This window comes from Schistocerca piceifrons, chromosome 4 (genome assembly GCF_021461385.2).
Source record: "Schistocerca piceifrons isolate TAMUIC-IGC-003096 chromosome 4, iqSchPice1.1, whole genome shotgun sequence".
Lineage (NCBI taxonomy): Eukaryota > Metazoa > Arthropoda > Insecta > Orthoptera > Acrididae > Schistocerca > Schistocerca piceifrons.
Window position 1 is genome coordinate 38,354,150 of NC_060141.1, and position 21,648 is coordinate 38,375,797.

Consider the following 21,648-nt stretch of genomic DNA (forward strand, 5'->3'; position numbering starts at 1 on the left):
TGAATTAAGTATATAAAGCCAAGTGAGGTACTAAGAAAGGAAATGCTCTACGTTATGAAGATATTCCAAAGAAATTAAGCTATAATCGTTCTGCATCACAAACAGGAAGACTAAGAATAGACCTGTCAGATTTCTCTCCAAAATGTATGAGATATTCAGTAAGATTATGTGCGGAACTAGTACTTGGTTGAGGGGCGACTAGACACTTCAACAACAACAACAACAAACAATGGGATTAGCATTGCCAGAGCTTAACAAACAGCCTCTAGTCCCCTAATGTTCCATCAATGCCCGTTGCCAACTGGCCATGGAGATGGGTGCCTTCAATAACTGCTTTCACAACAATACTTATGTAATTTATTAATAATAGTTCACTGAAAAACAAGACTTAAAACATTTCATAGAAAGACTGGTTAAATAACTTTTCCTTTGATTAATCAGGTAATAAATTATCAACCAGTAACAGTAGCAAACAACATCACTTCCAAATAAAAACTTACAGAATCGTAATGGTATAAAGGTACCTTACAAACTTCAAAATTCACTTTCATTTAACACACAGATATAAAAACATATCCAAAACTCACTGTTAGCATAGTTGTCTATTGGCAGTATTTATAACCCGCTGAACTACAGCACAGAACTGACAATTTCAAATCTGTCCAATGAGTAATCCTGATAACAGAAAATCGTGTTCACAAGTAAGAAATATAATAACTTTATGACAATGCCCATCCAGCATTGGCCACACTTTTACACAATCGTAAATTCCGTTGAAAAATGATAGTTATTGCTCAATCTCCACACAGTTAAGTAAACTAACACCGTAGAAGTCACTGAAGGTTAATACACGTACCATATTCCACTGCTTTCTTCTCCAATATCATGACATCCTTATTGCGGGTGAACATGCTACAGTACAGAGTGTTCAGGTTGGACCCAAACTGTCGTGTTTATCTGCCGTGGCAAAACACACGCAAACGACATTGGCCACAGCTCAGCATAAATTGCGTCCATACAATTGCAGAGCCCACAGCTTATCGTTCCACAGCAGCGTTGAACTCCGAAGCATCTCTGTTTCACCATCAGTAATTACCACAGAGTGCCAATATTATTAATGACAATTCGGACCATCCGGACCCCAACACTCTGCCGTTCTGTCCTTCTCACTCAGTACTCTCTAACCCTCCACTACTTGTTGCCAGAGGGCCACTCGCCACCAACTCGGCGCCCCAGTATCTCTGGCAAGGCCAATATCAACCTTAACACTCACGGTGGGAACACAATCATGCCAAAAATTGGCACATTACAAACAACTGAATTAAAGAAAACATTGGACATTAATCAAAAAACAAACAAGTTGGCTTTGGATGTGGATGTAGCACAGTGCATCATTTCCAAGTCACGAACAAAATCACAGAATTGAACAGTGAGTGTGAATTACCACATTACTTGGGATTCATGTATTTTGTGAAAGAATTACCACAGTTTCAATGAAATTTTGCTAACAGCCTTTAAGATACAAAGTGTTGATTCAGTATATAGGGGTATACTAAGTAAATCTAAAAACAAAGATGATGTGACTTACCAAATGAAAGTGCTGGCAGGTCGACAGACACACAAACAAACACAAACATACACACAAAATTCAAGCTTTCGCAACAAACTGTTGCCTCATCAGGAAAGAGGGAAGGAGAGGGAAAGACGAAAGGATGTGGGTTTTAAGGGAGAGGGTAAGGAGTCATCCCAATCCCGGGAGCGGAAAGACTTACCTTAGGGGTAAAAAAGGACGGGTATACACTCGCACACACACACACACACACACACACACACATATCCATCCACACATATACAGACACAAGCAGACATATTTAAAGACAAAGAGTTTGGGCAGAGATGTCAGTCGAGGCAGAAGTGCAGAGGCAAAGATGTTGTTGAATGACAGGTGAGGTATGAGTGGCGGCAACTTGAAATTAGCGGAGATTGAGGCCTGGTGGATAATGGGAAGAGAGGATATATTGAAGAGCAAGTTCCCATCTCCGGAGTTCGGATAGGTTGGTGTTAGTGGGAAGTATCCAGATAACCTGGACGGTGCAACACTGTGCCAAGATGTGCTGGCCGTGCACCAAGGCATGTTTAGCCACAGGGTGATCCTCATTACCAATAAACACTGTCTGCCTGTGTCCATTCATGCGAATGGACAGTTTGTTGCTGGTCATTCCCACATAGAATGCGTCACAGTGTAGGCAGGTGAGTTGGTAGATCATGTGGGTGCTTTCACATGTGGCTCTGCCTTTGATCGTGTACACCTTCCGGGTTACAGGACTGGAGTAGGTGGTGGTGGGAGGGTGCATGGGACAGGTTTTACACCGGGGGCAGTTACAAGGGTAGGAGCTAGAGGGTAGGGAAGGTGGTTTGGGGATTTCATAGGGATGAACTAAGAGGTTACAAAGGTTAGGTGGACGGTGGAAAGACACTCTTGGTGGAGTAGGGAGGATTTCTTGAAGGATGGATCTCATTTCAGGGCAGGATTTGAGGAAGTCGTATCCCTGCTGGAGAGCCACATTCAGAATCTGATCCAGTCCCGGAAAGTATCCTGTCACAAGTGGGGCACTTTTGTGGTTCTTCTGTGGGAGGTTCTGGGTTTGAGAGGATGAGGAAGTGGCTCTGGTTATTTGCTTCTGTACCAGGTCGGGAGGGTAGTTGCGGGATGCGAAAGCTGTTGTCAGGTTGTTGGTGTAATGCTTCAGGGATTCTGGACTGGAGCAGATTCGTTTGCCACGAAGACCTAGGCTGTAGGGAAGGGACCGTTTGATGTGGAATGGGTGGCAGCTGTCGTAATGGAGGTACTGTTGCTTGTTGGTGGGTTTGATGTGGACGGACGTGTGAAGCTGGCCATTGGACAGGTGGAGGTCAACATCAAGGAAAGTGGCATGGGATTTGGAGTAGGACCAGGTGAATCTGATGGAACCAAAGGAGTTGAGGTTGGAGAGGAAATTCTGGAGTTCTTCTTCACTGTGAGTCCAGATCATGAAGATGTCATCAATAAATCTGTACCAAACTTTGGGTTGGCAGGCCTGGGTAACCATGAAGGCTTCCTCTAAGCGACCCATGAATAGGTTGGCGTACGAAGGGGCCATCCTGGTACCCATGGCTGTTCCCTTTAATTGTTGGTATGTCTGGCCTTCAAAAGTGAAGAAGTTGTGGGTCAGGATGAAGCTGGCTAAGGTAATGAGGAAAGCGGTTTTAGGTAGGGTGGCAGGTGATCGGCGTGAAAGGAAGTGCTCCATCGCAGCGAGGCCCTGGGCGTGCGGGATATTTGTGTATAAGGAAGTGGCATCAATGGTTACAAGGATGGTTTCTGGGGTAACGGATTGGGTAAGGATTCCAGGCGTTAGAGAAAGTGGTTGGTGTCTTTGATGAAGGATGGGAGACTGCACATAATGGGTTGAAGGTGTTGATCTACGTAGGCAGAGATACGTTCTGTGGGGGCTTGGTAACCAGCTAAATGGGGCGGCCGGGATGATTGGGTTTGTGAATTTTAGGAAGAAGGTAGAAGGTAGGGGTGCGGGGGTGTCGGTGGGGTCAGGTGGTTGATGGAGTCAGGTGAAAGGTTTTGTAGGGGGCCTAAGGTTCTGAGGATTCCTTGAAGCTCCGCCTGGACATCAGGAATGGGATTACCTTGGCAAACTTTGTATGTGGTGTTGTCTGAAAGCTGACGCAGTCCCTCAGCCACATACTCCCGACGATCAAGTACCACGGTCGTGGAACCCTTGTCCGCCGGAAGAATGACGATGGACCGGTCAGCCTTCAGATCACGGATAGCCTGGGCTTCAGCAGTGGTGATGTTGGGAGTAGGATTAAGGTTTTTTAAGAAGGATTGAGAGGCAAGGCTGGAAGTCAGAAATTCCTGGAAGGTTTGGAGAGGGTGATTTTGAGGAAGAGGAGGTGGATCCCGCTGTGACGGAGGACGGAACTGTTCCAGGCAGGGTTCAATTTGGATAGTGTCTTGGGGAGTTGGGTCATTAGGGGTAGGATTAGGATCATTTATCTTTGTGGCAGAGTGATACTTCCAGCAGAGAGTACGAGTGTAGGACAGTAAATCTTTGACGAGGGCTGTTTGGTTGAATCTGGGAGTGGGGCTGAAGGTGAGGCCTTTGGATAGGACTGAGGTTTGGGATTGTTAGAGAGGTTTGAAGGATAGGTTAACTACTGAATTAGGGTGTTGTGGTGCCAGATTGTGTTGATTGGAATTTTGAGGTTTTGGAGGGAGTGGAGCTGGAAGTGGGAGACTGAGTAGATGGGAGAGACTGGGTTTGTGTGCAATGAGAGGTGGTTGAGGTTTGCTGGAAAGGTTGTGACGGGTGAGTGAGTTGCCTTTCCGGTGGTGGGAAACCAGGAGAAACCCTTCGTAACCTCTTAGTTCATCCCTATGAAATCCCCAAACCACCTTCCCTACCCTCTTGCTCCTACCCTTGTAACCGCCTCCGGTGTAAAACCTGTCCCATGCACCATCCCACCACCACCTACTCCAGTCCTGTAACCCGGAAGGTGTATACGATCAAAGGCAGAGCCACGTGTGAAAGCACCCACGTGATTTACCAGCTGACCTGCCTACACTGTGACGCATTGTATGTGGGAATGACCAGCAACAAACTGTCCATTCGCATGAATGGACACAGGCACACAGTGTTTGTTGGTAATGAGGATCACCCTGTGACTAAACATGCCTTGGTGCACAGCCAGCACATCTTGCCACAGTGTTACACCGTCCGGGTTATCTGGATACTTCCCACTAACACCAACCTATCCGAACTCCGGAGATGGGAACTTGCTCTTCAATATATCCTCTCTTCCCGTTATCCACCAGGCCTCAATCTCCGCTAATTTCCAGTTGCCGCCACTCATACCTCACCTGTCATTCAACAACGTCTTTGCCTCTGCACTTCTGCCTCGACTGACATCTCTGCCCAAACTCTTTGTCTTTAAATATGTCTGCTTGTGTCTGTATATGTGTGGATGGATATGTGTGTGTGTATGTGAGTGTATACCCGTCCTTTTTTCCCCCTAAGGTAAGTCTTCCCGCTCCCGGGATTGGGATGACTCCTTACATGGAATGTTTCCCTCTATTATAACGGTATACTAAATAATACGTACATCAGTGCTATAGATCCATCACAGTAGTGAGATATTTTGATTTGAAGAGGGATCATATAGCTAGATACCATATCACAAAAGCTATTCCCAGTGGCTTTTGGGGAAGAATTTAGATTCTCAAACTGGAAAAATGAAGATGGAACATGTGTTCTTTGAAAATAGTTGATGACCTAGTACTGTTTGTGTTAAGTGCAAATAAACTTCTACTACTAATGAAAGAAGTTAAAGGAGGAAGTCTTAAAGTAGACCTGAAAATAATTTTAACACCAAAATTATCTACAGTGGGTACACAAATTTTTACACATTAACAATGTAATGAAAGAACCAGGTGATGGCTGTTCATATTTAGAGTAGTGGAAAACAATGACTGTGAGGACTGCACAGTAAATGATCTGAATAGTGTAAATGACCTGTAGTGCTTTTAGTAAACTAAGCAGAGCTTTAAAAATTAAGTTTACTGTGTGTCTGAAATTGCCAGTTTTGACAGGCAGTGAGACATAAACTTTTAATGTAAAAAATGTCCAAAAATTTGGGGTTACTTGGTGACTGGCTGACTTACTGAAGTGGAGGATGTATTTGTATCTATTCTATAATGAAAATGGAATGAAGGTGAGTGGGGTAACCAGGGAGTCATTGATAGATGGACCAAGGGAGCTCTCGCTGGAGTCCAAGACAGAGAGAGAGAGAGAAAATGTTATGGAAGGTGGATATATGACATTAGAAAACGTACAGGACCAACACTGATGTGTTTAACTGAAGATTTTAAATAAATGTTCATGTCTGTTAACCCCACCCAATGAAAGATAGCTAAGAACTTTCTTTTCCCCAGTATAAACTGAGTGCCTAAGAGGAATGATTACAGTTGAGCTTCCAGAACAGGATAATATCAAAGTCTTTCTCCAAGTGAAAACCGTTTTTTGCCATTTATGAAACTCTTGACAGGGCATCCAACCTTGACCTAATCTCTCTCTCTCTCTCTCTCTCTCTCTCTCTCTCTCACTCACTCACACACACACACACACACACACACACACACACACACACACACACACACACACACACACACTTGCAAGCTTTTGGAGCAAGTAGGTCTGTGTTCTCGCAAACTGGTTGAAGGTGAAGGAACTGGGTGAAGGGAAAGGACTGGTTAGGTTTAGGAAAAGGGGTAGAGTTCAGGAAAGTCACCGAGAACTTCAGGTCAGGGAAGACTTACCGGACATGGTGAGAAGGAAAGACTGCACCTGAAAGGATTTGATAAACTGAGAGCTTAAACCTGGAAGATAGAGTAATATGCAAGATGAAGATTACTGCCAAAACATTGTGCATGAGTTAGTAAGAACTAAAAGCTAGACGCGTTGTATGTGAAAGACTTCCCTCATATATTACCGACTCCAACCATTTCCTGGATCAATGCCAGTCTCATTCCCACCACATACCTTGCTTGTCATCATTGATGCCAGCTCCCTCTGTATCAACATCCCCCTTGTATGTGGTCTGTCTGCTGGTGAACATTTCCTAAGTCACAACCCATATGATTCCGAACCTATGACATCCTTTCTGCTCACATTAATCAGTTTTGTACTTACCCATGTCTACTTTACCTTTGAGGGGCAGACATACAAACAGATCACGGATACAGCCATTGGTACCATGATGGCTCCGTCCTATGTCAACCTTTTCATGGGTTGCTTGGAAGGGGACTTACCTGGGATCCATAAGCCTTCAGCACCTGGTTTGGGTTTGGTACATTGAAGACTTCTTTGTCATCTGGACTCATGAAGAGATTGGCCTGTTTAAGTTCTTGGAAGCTCTAAATACATTCTCCCAATTAAATTTCACACAGTCCTATTCCAGATCCCTTGCCACTTTCATGACGTTGATTGTATCCTCACTGAAGGTCAGCTACACACTTCTGTCCACATTAAATCTAATAACAAACAACAGTACTACATTTTGACAGTTGCTATCCTTTCCATGTCAAACGTTCCCTCCCATACATCCTTGGCATTTGAGACAAACATATTTGTTTGGATGCAGACACTAAGAGCAAATATACCACCGTTCTCACCTCAGTCTTCACTGGTCATAATTACCCCATGAGCGTAGTTCAAAAGCAGATTTCCTGGGCCATCACATACAGTCCTTGTACTGCTGATCCCTCCAAAAACCAACTTAGGAGATACACCACTTGTCACTCAGTATTGTCCTCATCTTGAATGTATTATTAAGCTACCTTGACAAGGATATGACTTCCTAAAATCATGCCCTGACATGAGGTTCATTCTGTCAGACATCTTGGCTAGCACACCTAGAAAAGCTTTTCTTTTCCCTCCCAGTTGCATCTTATCCTTGTCAGACCCTATGCTCCTTCTGCACCCATCTCTCTACTCCATCTATAGCTCCTACTCCTGTGACTGTCGCCAATGTAAGACTTGCCCTATACACCCTCCTATCACCATATATACCAGCCCTGTAATTGGCAAAACATGTACTATCAATGGGAGAGCCACCTGTGAAATGACACGTTGTGCACCAGCTGTTATGTAAACACTGTTCGGCCTTTTGCATCTTCATGACTACCACCGAGTTATCAGCTGGGATGAATGGGAATACGAAGAGGGTGTATACTGGCAACACACAATATCCTTCAGAGCATCCTCTGCAACATGACAGTCATAACCTCGGCGCATGTTTCATCTTTCGTGCCATCTGGATTCTTCACCCAGACGCCAGTTTCTCTGAACTCCACATGTGGGGAACTGGTGCTACAACATGTCCTTGGTTCTTGCCACCAACCTGACCTTAATTTTTGTTACTTTCTTCAGACTCAGTATTTCTTCAATACCAATTGCTTTCTTCACTTCCTTTTAGTTTTCTACATCTTTCATTTTCTGACCTGTCTGTTTCTCACCATCTCCCTCCCACCTTTATCACATAAATTCACTTAGATTTTCACTCGTATTAACTCATGCGTGATGTTTTGGCAATAATTTCTGTCTTCCATATTACCCTACCTTCCAGCTTTAAGCTCTCAGGTTTTCAAATCCCTTCCTGTGCAGTCTCCAACAATCAGTCTTTCCTTCTCACCCTGTCCAGTTAGTCTCCCCTGACCTGGGGTTCAATCTGTTTAGGTTCTTTGAGACCAACAAATTGATCGTTCTGTTGCAATGTGAGTTCAAGAAATTTTTCTCCCACCTTGACATCCTTACCCTGCTACAATCAGAAATAAGTGAGACATTCCTGACTTTTAATTTTATTTTTGCAGCAGAGTAGTCATATAGTCATCATTTATTAATTCTGGACAATTATAGATTATTTGTTTACTGTTTACATTGGTAGATGTCCATTAGCTGTTACCATAAAGAGGACATGTCTTGAAACTACCTGACGAATTAAAACAATGTGCTGAACCGAGACTAGAATCCAGCACCTTTGCCTTTAGCAGACAAATACCCTACCAACTGAGGTATCTGGACACTACTCACAAGGTTTACTTCTGCTGGTACCTCTCTCTCCTAATTTGCAAACTAAGAAGTTCCTCTGAAAACTCTTTTGTTCTTGGAGCACTTGTTCTGCAAGGTATGCAGAACTTCTGTGACATTTGGAAGATAGGGGAGGGAGGTAATGGTGGAAGTAAAGCTCTGAGAATGGGTTATGAGTCGTACCTCTGTAGCTCTGTCGGTAGAGTGTATGCCTGCAAAGGGTACAGGTTCAATCCCGAGTGTGGCATATGGTTGTTATCTGCCATGAAGTTTCAAATCAGTGCACATTTCATTACAGAATGAAAGTACATGTAAGATGTTCCTTCTCCGTTTTAAAACCATATGTGTTGTAATTGTTGTACTGCGCCCTCCCTGTCTGCATTAATTTGTTTTGGCTATAGAATAAAGCTGTTCAGATACCTAAATGATAAGTGATATTGTGTTATGTTATTTTTGGCATGCTTTATCACATTTTGGTACTTAATAATGGAAATTGTCATTAATTGAGCTAAAAGTCTCACTAATATTACAAATTTCAACAAAACTAATAACAAGATGGAACAAAACTAAGATACTCCTACATGAGAAATTTTTCGGAGAAGGAAAGTCACTATACAATGTAACATTCAATTTTATCATCAACTACTGAATTATTTTTTAGCACATCTATACATTTTTCCAAATGAAACTGTAGTAATTCCAAAATCATTTTACATTTGTGCTTAGGTACTAAACATATAGATCCTGATACAGGATTAATATACTTTAAATATGACTTTGGCTATGAGTTTGGTATTGTACTCCCTGGAGAAGGAGGAGGGAAGAAAGAAAGTCATGAACCAAAGCTGAAAGCTGCAGGAAAACAACCTGGTGACATTGATGTACCTGTAATCCACGAAAGAACAGATGGACAAAAGGAAACACAGACACCCAAGACTGTAACACCACAGTTTCGACCACGGAAGTTTGTCCATTCTAAAGCAGTGAAATGGGACCCCGGAGCATCAGAGAGTGAGATGTCAGAAGCAGAATGCGAGTCAGGGGCTCAACGCCGCCGTCTGTTACCTCAGTCTTCTGCACTTCCGGTGCACATTCAAATTCCTGCCGGCAGTGGGAGCACGGCTGACACACCCAGCCCTGTGTCACTGTCGCCCAGCCTGCCGAGCCTTTCTCCCCACCATGTTGGGGATGTATCAGCAGGTACTCACGTCTGGTGTATGTTTTTGTGTCATACTGTGTGACGTGACCTGTGTGCGTCATTCATTGGCTTTACTTCTGTGCTCTGTGTATAGTTAGATGCTTCAAGGCTAAATTTCCATTTCTCTTTCCAATTTTCCCACAACCTTTTTTGTATTTGAACTTCATTGGTTGTTAGTCACAGGTTTCATTTCTGTTATATCTGTTTGCTTTAAATATCATTTTCACAACCAACACTTTTTAATCACATTATTGCAGTTCTCCATCATAATTTACATTTTTGAAACAACTATTTTCCGGCCTTTTAATACTTTTCATGTCAGTTGTTTATATGTTGTTGGCATGTTGTATATCATATCTATGCTCATAATAAAACCTTCTTATAGACATTAACAATAGCACTGTTTTACTTAATTGTTTATTTCACATCTGATTAATGTTTAGGTATGTTCATTTTGGGTAGTGTAGTGACTTTCATTCTTTTCTATCTGTGTTACTGTGTGAGGACACAAGTATTTTCATTGTTAAATTGTGACAAAATAACACAATTTTCGGCTATACAAAATGTTGAATAGTGCAATAAAGTCTGCGGATGTTTCTGTTGTAATAAAGAGCAGCAAGCCATCTAAGTTCAACTGTTTTGCCTTAGAAAGCTGAGAATGACTGAAATGTTATCCAGTAGATTATTAAGTGTTTAACTCTTTCAGTTGTTTGCTGCAATCATTAACAAATGTCACATTACACTCTTCTAACTCCAGTTTACTAAAACTCTAATGTCTTACTGAAATTAGCAAATGCAATGCTTAAATTATAAACTAACCTACACACTATCTAGAAATAAGGATGCTTAAATTATAAACTGACCAATGTGTTGCTTTCTTTTAGAAATATGTAGGCCTAAAGGTTTTTGTGGTTAATTCAGAGAAAATGAAAAATGTTTGCTCATGGAAAGAAACGAGAGAGACAGATGATCCTGGTTTGTGTATATATAGCAACTAAATCAACTTTCATTTATATTCTATATTGTTGTTGTTGTTGTGGTCTTCAGTCCTGAGACTGGTTTGATGCAGCTCTCCATGCTACTCTATCCTGTGCAAGCTTCTTCATCTCCCAGTACCTACTGCAACCTACATCCTTCTGAATCTGCTTAGTGTATTCATCTCTTGGTCTCCCTCCACGATTTTTACCCTCCACGCTGCCCTCCAATGCTAAATTTGTGATCCCTTGATGCCTCAAAACATGTCCTACCAACCGATCCCTTCTTCTAGTCAAGTTGTGCCACAAACTTCTCTTCTCCCCAATCCTATTCAATACCTCCTCATTAGTTATGTGATCTACCCACCTTATCTTCAGCATTCTTCTGTAGCACCACATTTCGAAAGCTTCTATTCTCTTCTTGTCCAAACTGGTTATTGTCCATGTTTCACTTCCATACATGGCTACACTCCATACAAATACTTTCAGAAACGACTTCCTGACACTTAAATCTATACTCGATGTTAACAAATTTCTCTTCTTCAGAAACGATTTCCTTGCCATTGCCAGTCTACATTTTATATCCTCTCTACTTCGACCATCATCAGTTATTTTACTCCCTAAATAGCAAAACTCCTTTACTACTTTAAGTGTCTCATTTCCTAATCTAATCCCCTCAGCATCACTCGATTTAATTTGACTACATTCCATTATCCTCGTTTTGCTTTTGTTGATGTTCATCTTATATCCTCCTTTCAAGACACTGCCCATTCCGTTCAACTGCTCTTCCAAGTCCTTTGCTGTCTCTGACAGAATTACAATGTCATCGGCAAACCTCAAAGTTTTTACTTCTTCTCCATGAATTTTAATACCTACTCCGAATTTTTCTTTTGTTTCCTTTTCTGCTTGCTCAATATACAGATTGAATAACATCGGGGAGAGGCTACAACCCTGTCTCACTCCCTTCCCAACCACTGCTTCCCTTTCATGTCCCTCGACCCTTACAACTGCCATCTGGTTTCTGTACAAATTGTAAATAGTCTTTCGCTCCCTGTATTTTACCCCTGCCACCTTCAGAATTTGAAAGAGAGTATTCCAGTTAATGTTGTCAAAAGCTTTCTCTAAGTCTACAAATGCTAGAAACGTAGGTTTGCCTTTTCTTAATCTTTCTTCTAAGATAAGTTGTAAGGTTAGTATTGCCTCACGTGTTCCAACATTTCTACGGAATCCAAACTGATCTTCCCCGACGTCCGCTTCTACCAGTTTTTCCATTCGTCTGTAAAGAATTCGCGTTAATATTTTGCAGCTGTGACTTGTTAAACTGATAGTTCAGTAATTTTCACATCTGTCAACAACTGCTTTCTTTGGGATTGGAATTATTATATTCTTCTTGAAGTCTGAGGGTATTTCGCCTGTCTCATACATCTTGCTCACCAGATGGTAGAGTTTTGTCATGACTGGCTCTCCCAAGGCCATCAGTAGTTCTAATGGAATGTTGTCTACTCCCGGGGCCTTGTTTCGACTCAGGTCTTTCAGTGCTCTGTCAAACTCTTCACACAGTATCTTATCTCCCATTTCATCTTCATCTACATCCTCTTCCATTTCCATAATATTGTCCTCAAGTACATCGCCCTTGTATAAACCCTCTATATACTCCTTCCACCTTTCTGCCTTCCCTTCTTTGCTTAGAACTGGGTTGCCATCTGAGCTCTTGATATTCATACAAGTGGTTCTCTTCTCTCCAAAGGTCTCTTTAATTTTCCTGTAGGCAGTGTCTATCTTACCCCTAGTGAGACAAGCCTCTACATTCTTACATTTGTCCTCTAGCCATCCCTGCTTAGCCATTTTGCACTTCCTGTCGATCTCATTTTTGAGACGTTTGTATTCCTGTTTGCCTGCTTCATTTACTGCATTTTTATATTTTCTCCTTTCATCAATTAAATTCAATATTTCTTCTGTTACCCAAGGATTTCTATTAGCCCTCGTCTTCTTACCTACTTGATCCTCTGCTGCCTTCACTACTTCATCCCTCAGAGCTACCCATTCTTCTTCTACTGTATTTCTTTCCCCCATTCCTGTCAATTGTTCCCTTATGCTCTCCCTGAAACTCTCTACAACCTCTGGTTCTTTCAGTTTATCCAGGTCCCATCTCCTTAAATTCCCACCTTTTTGCAGTTTCTTCAGTTTTAATCTGCAGTTCATAACCAATAGATTGTGGTCAGAATCCACATCTGCCCCTGGAAATGTCTTACAATTTAAAACCTGGTTCCTAAATCTCTGTCTTACCATTATATAATCTATCTGATACCTTTTAGTATCTCCAGGATTCTTCCAGGTATACAACCTTCTTTCATATTCTATATACCACTGTGATATACATGGTAGATATTATTTCCCATAGTACCACATTTTAGAGTTTTATCCCTTTCTATTCACTCATAAAGTTCAGCAAAAATTGTTGCTTAATGCCTTTAAGCATACTGTAATTAATGTAATCTAGTCTTTGTTGTCCCTACAGGAGCTGTGTGTTGGCAGCTCTAGTATACTCATAGATGCCTCAGTTAATCATGGTTCTTGTTACTTCGTAAGTAGGCTACTTTGTAAGTAGCATCTACCAGTTCAGGTTTTTCAGCACTTTCGTGATTCTCCCCTCTAGCTCAGACAAACTTTTCATCATTCATTTTACTCTTCTTTGCATATACTCAGTATCCTCTGTCCTATTTGGAACGGGTCCCATATGCACAGCAATATTTAGGATGGGTCTTATTAGTATTTTATAACTACTTTACAATTAAAGGAGACCTAATACCGAAGAGTAGAACAATTGAGTTATCGATAGACACACACAAAAGAAAGAAAACTTGCTAGCTTTCGGAGTTATCCTTTGTCAAGGTAGTGTAAAATAAACAAACACACATACACACTCGTGCATTGACATGCCTCTGCCCCAACATGGTGCCGGACAGACTAATAGTGTCAATTTTCTTTTGCAGCAAGTGGACTGGTTGTGTTTGGGGTAGGGCAGGTGGTTTGGGTAGAGGGAGAGGGAGAGGGAGAGGCAGGTAGTAAACAGGGAGATGGACTAGAGGCTAGCAGCTCAGGAGGAGGCAGCTAGTTTGCTGGCTAGGAATGCGGGAGGGAGGGATGGCAGGTACATGGGCTGGCACGATTGTAGTGGCCGGTGGAAAGTGGCACACACTGAAGGCGACTTGGAGATGTGAATTGGGAGGAGGTTACAGGAGAGAAAAGAAAAACTGTCAGGTGGACGATGAAGGGATAATGAGTTACCAGAGATTGAGGCCACAATGATTATGGAAATAGTTAAGCTGGTGGTGGAGGGAAGGGTCCAGATGGCTAGGTTTTTGAAGTAGCCATTGAGCTTGAGCATGTCTCCAAGTTGCCTGGTGGACTGCTGGTAGGTAGCCATACCGACATAAAATGCTGAGCAAAGTTTGCAGCAGACTTGGTATATGACATGGTTCCAGTCACACCTCTGTCTATATTAAACCCACTAACCACCAACAGTACCAGTACCTGTATTTCGACAGCTGCTGTCCCTTCCGTACCAAAAAGTTCCTCCCATATAGCCTAGCCAACCATGGACGATATATCTGCAGTGACAAGAACTCCCTTCACTAACATTCTGAAAGCCTCCCAAAGGCCTTCACAGACAGGAAATACCCTAAAAACCAAGTCCACAAACAGATTTCCCATGCCGCATCTTCACACAGTCCCAATTCTCCCACCACTCCCAAGAATCAGCTACAAAGGAGCATTCCCCTCGCCACCCAGTAACACCCTAGACTGTAATGACTGAACTACATTCTTCATGATGGCTTTGATTACCTCTCATCCTACCCTGAAATGAGGGACATCCTATCCATGATCCTTTCAATCCCTCCTAAAGCTTTATTCCATCACCCACTCAACCAACATATTTATCCTAGTTCATCCAAACAGCGTGTCTTACTCCAGTCCTGTCGCAGAGGCCACCTGTGATAGTTGCCACGTCATATACCAACTCTGCTACAATCACTACACAGCTTTGTATGTTGATGTGACAATCAACCAGCTGTCTACCAGAATGAATAGCCAACACCAAACTGTTGTGAAGAACAAAGACAACCATCTAGTGACACAACATGTGGCTGAGCACAACATACTCAGTTTCAATGGCTGCTTCACATCCTGAGCCATCTGGATCCTCCCTTCCATCACCAGCTCCTCTTAACTACCCAGAAGAGAGTTATCCTTACAACATTTCCACCTCTCCTGTAACCTTGCTGGCCTCGATCTGAGGTAACCCACTGTCCCTGCACCCTCCACCCAACTGTTTCCCTTCCTCCGTCCTGTCGCATCTCGCAATTCACATCCCAGTGTCACCTTCAGCAAGTACCACTTTCCACCAGACACTACTATCGTGCTAGCCAATATACCTGCCACCCCTCCCTCACACGTTCTTGGCTGGCAAACCAATCGCCCACCTCCAAGCCACTAACCACCAACCCCCAGTCCCTCTCCCTACTTCCTACTTCCCTCTCCCTCTACCCACCCCATCTGACACTACACCAACCACAGCCAGTCAGCCTGCTGCAAAACAGAATTGGCACTGTTAGTCTATCTGGCACCATGTAAGAGCTTAGGCGTGTCTACACATGAATGTGAGTGTATATATGTATTTGTATATTTTACTCTAGCTTGTCAAAGAATAACTGCAAAAGCTAGTAAGTTTTGTTTCTTTCGTGTGTGCTTACCGATAACTCAATGATTCTGCTTTTTGCTGCGTGGTTTCCAAACAATATGAGTATTTTGTAAGTAATCTCCTTTGTAGGCACATTGTGTTTTTCCAGTATCTCACTAAAGAATAAGTCACCCAAATGCTTTAAGTACAACTGTGCCTAATTGATCAGGTATTTCATATTCTCATAAACTGTTACACCCAATATTTATTTGAGCTGACTTGTTCCAGTTGTGACTCATGTGACTCACTGATATTGTAGTCATAAGATACAATGTTTTTTTAAGACCAAAATTTTACTTTTCTGAACATGTAAAGCCTTTTGTTGTTCTTCACACCACTTTCAGATCTTATTGCAGTCTGATTATATTTGTGGAGCTTTCTTCTGTATAGTATTCATTATAGATCACTACATCATACGCAAAACATCTCAGGCTACTTTTAATATTGTCTTCCAGGTCATTAATATACAACATGGACACCAAGGGTCCCAACACATTTCCTTGGGGCACGGTGTATTTGTTTCTACATCATCCCAGAAAACAGGCTGTGTCCTCCATACCAAGAAATTCTGGGTCAAGTCACAAATTCCATTTAACACCCTCACATGATTTTCTTTTCATGAATAAGTGTTACTGTGGTTCTGAGTCTCAAGCAATTCACAATTCAGGAAATATTGTTTCTGCCTGATTGCCTTGATCCATGGCTTTCAGGATCCCGTGTGATATAAGTGTGGGTTATGCTTTGCGTGACCAGTGATTTAAGAATCCATTCTAGTTGGCACAGAGGAGATCATTCTATTGAAGATACCAAATTAAATTTGATGTCAAAATATGTTCTAAAATTCTGCAACAGATGGATATTAAAGATATTTGATGATAGTTTCTGAAATCATTTCTGCTAATCTTCTTGTAGATGGATCTGACATTCTTCTTCCTCAAACTACTGGACACAGTTTTTTGTAGAGGGATCTATAGTACATTAAGATTAAAAGAGTGGCTAACTCAGCTGGAAATTATGTATGGAATCTTATAGGGATCGCATCGGGTCCAGAGCACTAATTATCGCTATCAAATGAGGAATGTGTATTCATCACAGAAATTATCAAAATTACATTTCATTTCACATTTCAGGCCTACAGACTTAATCAGCCTCAGATCGTTTTGATCTGGTCCTCCACAATTAATATGACTGTTAGAAGCAGGCCTTTTCTAATAGCTTCACACTGTTGGTAGATTGATATTTGTATCACTATTACTACTGGAGTTGGGAAATTGGCCAGAAGTGATATATGCTCACATGAAATTTACTCATAGGCAGATATACATTAGGGACATGAATTAGATCAATGGACTCAGTTCTTAAATTTTTGCTGTCTTCCTGATTTGGCCTTTAGCAGGTGACATTTGTTGTTGGTTCAGAATATTTACATTGTGATTGTATGACACTTTCCTGTTGGCCATTCATGGACTACTGTAACCAGAATACAATTAGTTGAGTGGTCCCCAACCAAACTTGTTTATTGATTAATGACTTCTGCACCTTGCAGAATCAGCCAGACACTTTGTGTTCACTACTTCTGGAAAGGTACATTTCTTCTGCCATGACCATATTTGCTCCAGTCCTTACTCCTATACTTGTGCGCTGCGGAACAGGATAACCAATTGTCTAGGATAAGATCTCTCCCAAATGCTCACTCAACTTTAGGTGACATGATGATGCTATAATCTTTGGCACTTGCACAAGGCATCTCAAAATAATAGCGGTCAAAGAATGCTAATAATATAATGTTCTCTGGGTGCGCAGAATATATGTAAATTTTGTTCCGTGCTTTGTATAACACATTGCAACAATGACAACAATAAATATACACATTGGTTGTATAAATTAAGTTGTTATAACACAGGAAATTTTGAGTTCTGTTTTTGTATACTTGTTGCTTTCTATTTTTTCTAATTATTTTGCAAATATACTAAGTGATGCACCATTCATATCTGCTGTGTAAATCTGTTTTGAGCTGAAATGCTTTTACAGCATTTGATGTAACTGAAAACTTGCTTGTGAAGAATATCACTACTTTGTACTTGGATGATACTTAACATATTTCCTGTGAAGAAGTGGAATCATTTTCAGCTTATGAAAGTTTTAAGATGATGAATTAATTTTTTAAAGACACTTTCTCATCTGACATTCTGATTTCAGTATTTTCAGTTTGCATGACTCCATATTTTTATTTTTTGAGAGTACTGTTTTGGTTGAGCGGATAATATCTTGCATTCAAGAAAGATATGAAAATAACTATTGTACTGACTTTGAATATGAATACTGTATGTTGCTTTTATTTTCATTTCTATTATAGCAACATCAAAAATTAATCCTGTTCACGTATCAGTTGTGTAGTCCCACATAACATAAGAGTAAATAAAAGGGTTAATCTGTTGTAATGAATATATAATCACAGTTTGGGTAGTCTTAAACTTTTAATAGACTTTCTGTTGATTAGATTCACTACAGTTGCCTGTAAAGAACTACATGCTTTTTCCAGCATCACCAGGGGGTTCTTGGTTAGGCAAAAGTCCACGTGGGCGTGGTAGTACGCCTACCCCACCCAGTACGCCAGGAAGCACACCAACACCAACACAACAGCACCAACTTAGACGACCGCCTGTGTTTATAACAGTAAGCTAATATTTTATTTCCAATAATTTTAGTATCAAAACTGACATTCTATCATTTTCTTATGAGGGTCTTCACAACTATCTCAAACAGTGGAAACCCCAGGTTGGAAAATCAAAAATGTAGGGAAAAGATAAAGAGTGCTACTTATTGCAAAGATGACACTTTAAGTTGTAGACAGGTACAACATAAAGACACACGTTAGTTGCCAGCCAAAGCCTTTGCCAGAAAAGCAAACACACATAACGCACATATGACTGCCATTTCTAGCAGCTCAGACCACTTGTGCCTGTCTGCAACTTAATATGTCATCTTTACGGTAAGTATCAATCTATCTTTCCCCTATATTGCTCATATCACCACTGTCTCAGTCGTTTGCAAATACATTCCTGTAAATGCTTTTAGAGGACTTCCAGGAACAAGAGTGTTAGTGTTTCTTCACATCAATGTAGACCAAGTGTCCTTTGGAGTAGGACAGTAGCATAACACATCACTAAATATGTAATTTTCCACCCGTCAACTGCCTTTCCAAGATTTTCCCAAAGTTTGTTTAGATCATTTTTGATGTACTGCTAGTTGCAGACAATCATCAGCTGTGCCTCTACTGCTGATGTGAGTTATCACCTTTCTATGAAATAAACATTTTTTTTTAGTTTTGTGTAATTGCTTTTTCATATAAAACAGTTTATGAAAGAAGTTTAATTCTAGTGACAGTATGCACACAAGCAGCAAACAGGCTCTAGCTAAGCTCTTGTCACTGTCAATGGAATTGTTTCTGTACCATCCTATTGATCATGGTTAGCTGGAGCTATGATTTTGTGCTAATATCTGTTCATTCCACTAAATAATTTGTGAGTTTTTATTGCTCACTGTTGATGTCCATTTTGTTTCTGTGCAGTGATGTACTTTTTGTGGCTATATAAATATTGATTTAAGGTATCTTAGACATAAATCAAGACATACAAAACAACATGTTGCTGTGGAAATAGTATGTTCCTCTAGTTTTGTGATCTTTGTGTGCTGGTATCTCATTAAATTCACAGTGTTCAGAATTGTCAGCCACAAAGGTTGTGATGGAATTAACAAATGTGGCAGTAAGTGGGCTGACTTTCTTAAAGAAACTATGACAGGATATTTTTGTTTGTGACACCCTGCAAATAATTCAGGCAACCCATTTTTCAAGATAGATGAAGTTATTTCACATGAATAAATTGCTAACAAATATAATCCTGTAACACACAATAAAAGTGGCAGCATCCAAAGTAAGGGAAGTTCATGATGCCAATATCCCTAAGATTCGAAGTTATTCTAAAGCCAAAGTCACCAGGGACAACATTTTTAAACTCTGGAAGATCTATTGCCCCCTAGTAACTCTGCTATCAACATGGAAGCCAAAGAATTGCTCACGTACAAAAAGGATCATCTGTGGAATTTTTGTGATCGAAATGGAATTCGATATAGTTTTTGCTGCTCAGCTTAATAAACAGCAAATTTACTTTGAATCGGGATACAGAATTCTGACAGAAATATGTTAGCATCAGAGAAAGCTGTATTATCAAGTGTTAGTTTTATGTTCAGATGTAATGAACTTTTTTAGAACAAATGTAAGTTGTTCGTGTATATGAGAAGCAACAATGAACCAAGGAGAGATCAGAAGGATTCTAGCTGTACAGTTCCCCAGTAATCTGTCACCTCCATCATCTTTGCTGCATTTATCCAAAACTACCTTCTCTTTTCCTATATTGGTGGTAGGACTTTAACTAGTAGTCTACTTCTTTTGTGGAGCTTTTGTGACAAGTACTATCAAGAACAACATTCTGATTCATGGAATCAAAAGTCTTAAAGATACCACAAAATGCACCAACCAGCAACATCTGTTTGTTTAAGGAACCCAGTGCAAAATTCATCACTGAAAATTTAGGTTCATTTGTTGACGTACATTTTTGCTTTCAAAACTCTTGTTGATGTCAAAGCTATCAAGATGAATCACAACTCTGGCATACACTACTTTCTTGAAGATTTAAGATAGTGTAGTCAGAAGAGACATACAACAATAGTTTAACTTTTGTCATATCATGTTAGGTTCCCTCCTACTGCCCCTCACCCCTACACCCACCCACCCATAGACTCATTAGACCTGATCTTAAATTCTTATGCTGTAACTGTCAATACTAACTTTTACTTGCACTTCAGGAATTCAAGATGGTGATTGACTGTGTGTTAACTATGTCAATGGTGAACACAAACCTGCACATGATTTAAGACAACTTCCTTTCCACAAGCAATTAAAAAAAAAAAATAAATAAATAAAAAAAAATGAAAGACCTATCATCACAAAGGTGGTGGGAAAACAGGACTAGATGGTGAGGCTTATGTTCAAAACAGACCCAGCCTGGGGCTAGAAACTGTTCAGTATGATGATGATGATGATGATGATGATGATAATGGTTAACACAACATTGAATGCTGTTTTTGAAATGAAATATTTATTTAAAAACCACAAAAGCTCAACAATACCATCAGTGAATAACCAAAACCTCTCAATATTCCAGCTGAACCCCAAAGAAACTATCATGACATATCAGACAACTTTTAAACATTGTTAATATACATATATACAACAACATTGAAAACACTGATACTTTCACACTCTCCACAATGCTTTATATACAGGGTGTTTCAGAAAAGTTGCAGCAAACTTGAGGTGGGGCACATCTTTAGGATTGAGAATTGCATAGCAACCCATGGCCACATATGTCAGGGGAAAGTGGTAGCAGAGGTCGATGGTTGAAACGGAAACAAGAGTGATTCATTTGATACATTTATTGAAAAATAATAAGCACACATGTTGTATGGCATGAATACAGCAGTAATGTTACAACAATGCTTGGCATTTGAACCATCAAATGCTACACATGCTTGATGTCAACAGTACATTAATTGCCAGATAAGCTTGAACACAACTGAGAGTTTCTTTAAATATAGTGGCTGTGTGGACAATCTTGTGATGAGATCCATTCTAGACTCTACAGTATTACAATATATGAGGAATTTCATGGTTCCCCAAACAAATAAATCAAGGCCTGATAAATCTGCTGAGTGTGGGGACCAGGTAACCTGCCTGCCACACTCGATCCATCGATGTGGGAATGACCTGTTCGAATGTCTATGAACAGCCAGTCCAAAATAAGCAGGTGGCCCCTCATGTTGGAATTCCATGCTGCCCCTCACATTTACTGGAACATCTTCAAGCTAGCCAGGAAGAACCTGTTCCAGAAAGGCCTGATAATTCGCAGCAGGCAAGTGGGCTGACTAAACAGTCACTGACCAAACCTGCTTACGCACTAACTGTGAAGTGATGTGCCACACGGTGTTGCACGCCATGAGGGTTTTCTTGTGCCCACAGATGCTCATTGTGGTGAT

The 21,648-nt window shown here is 40.9% G+C and overlaps 1 protein-coding gene across 2 annotated transcripts in view; it reads left to right on the top strand.

Annotated features, from left to right (window-relative positions):
• LOC124796341 (titin) overlaps positions 1-21,648 on the top strand; it is a 1,000,763-nt gene that overhangs the window by 892,500 nt on the left and 86,615 nt on the right. For both annotated transcript variants that reach the window (XM_047260475.1, XM_047260476.1), the window contains 2 exons: positions 9,366-9,839; positions 18,095-18,228. In XM_047260475.1, coding sequence (XP_047116431.1) covers positions 9,366-9,839; positions 18,095-18,228 — 608 coding nt within the window. The remainder of the gene's footprint in view (positions 1-9,365; positions 9,840-18,094; positions 18,229-21,648) is intronic.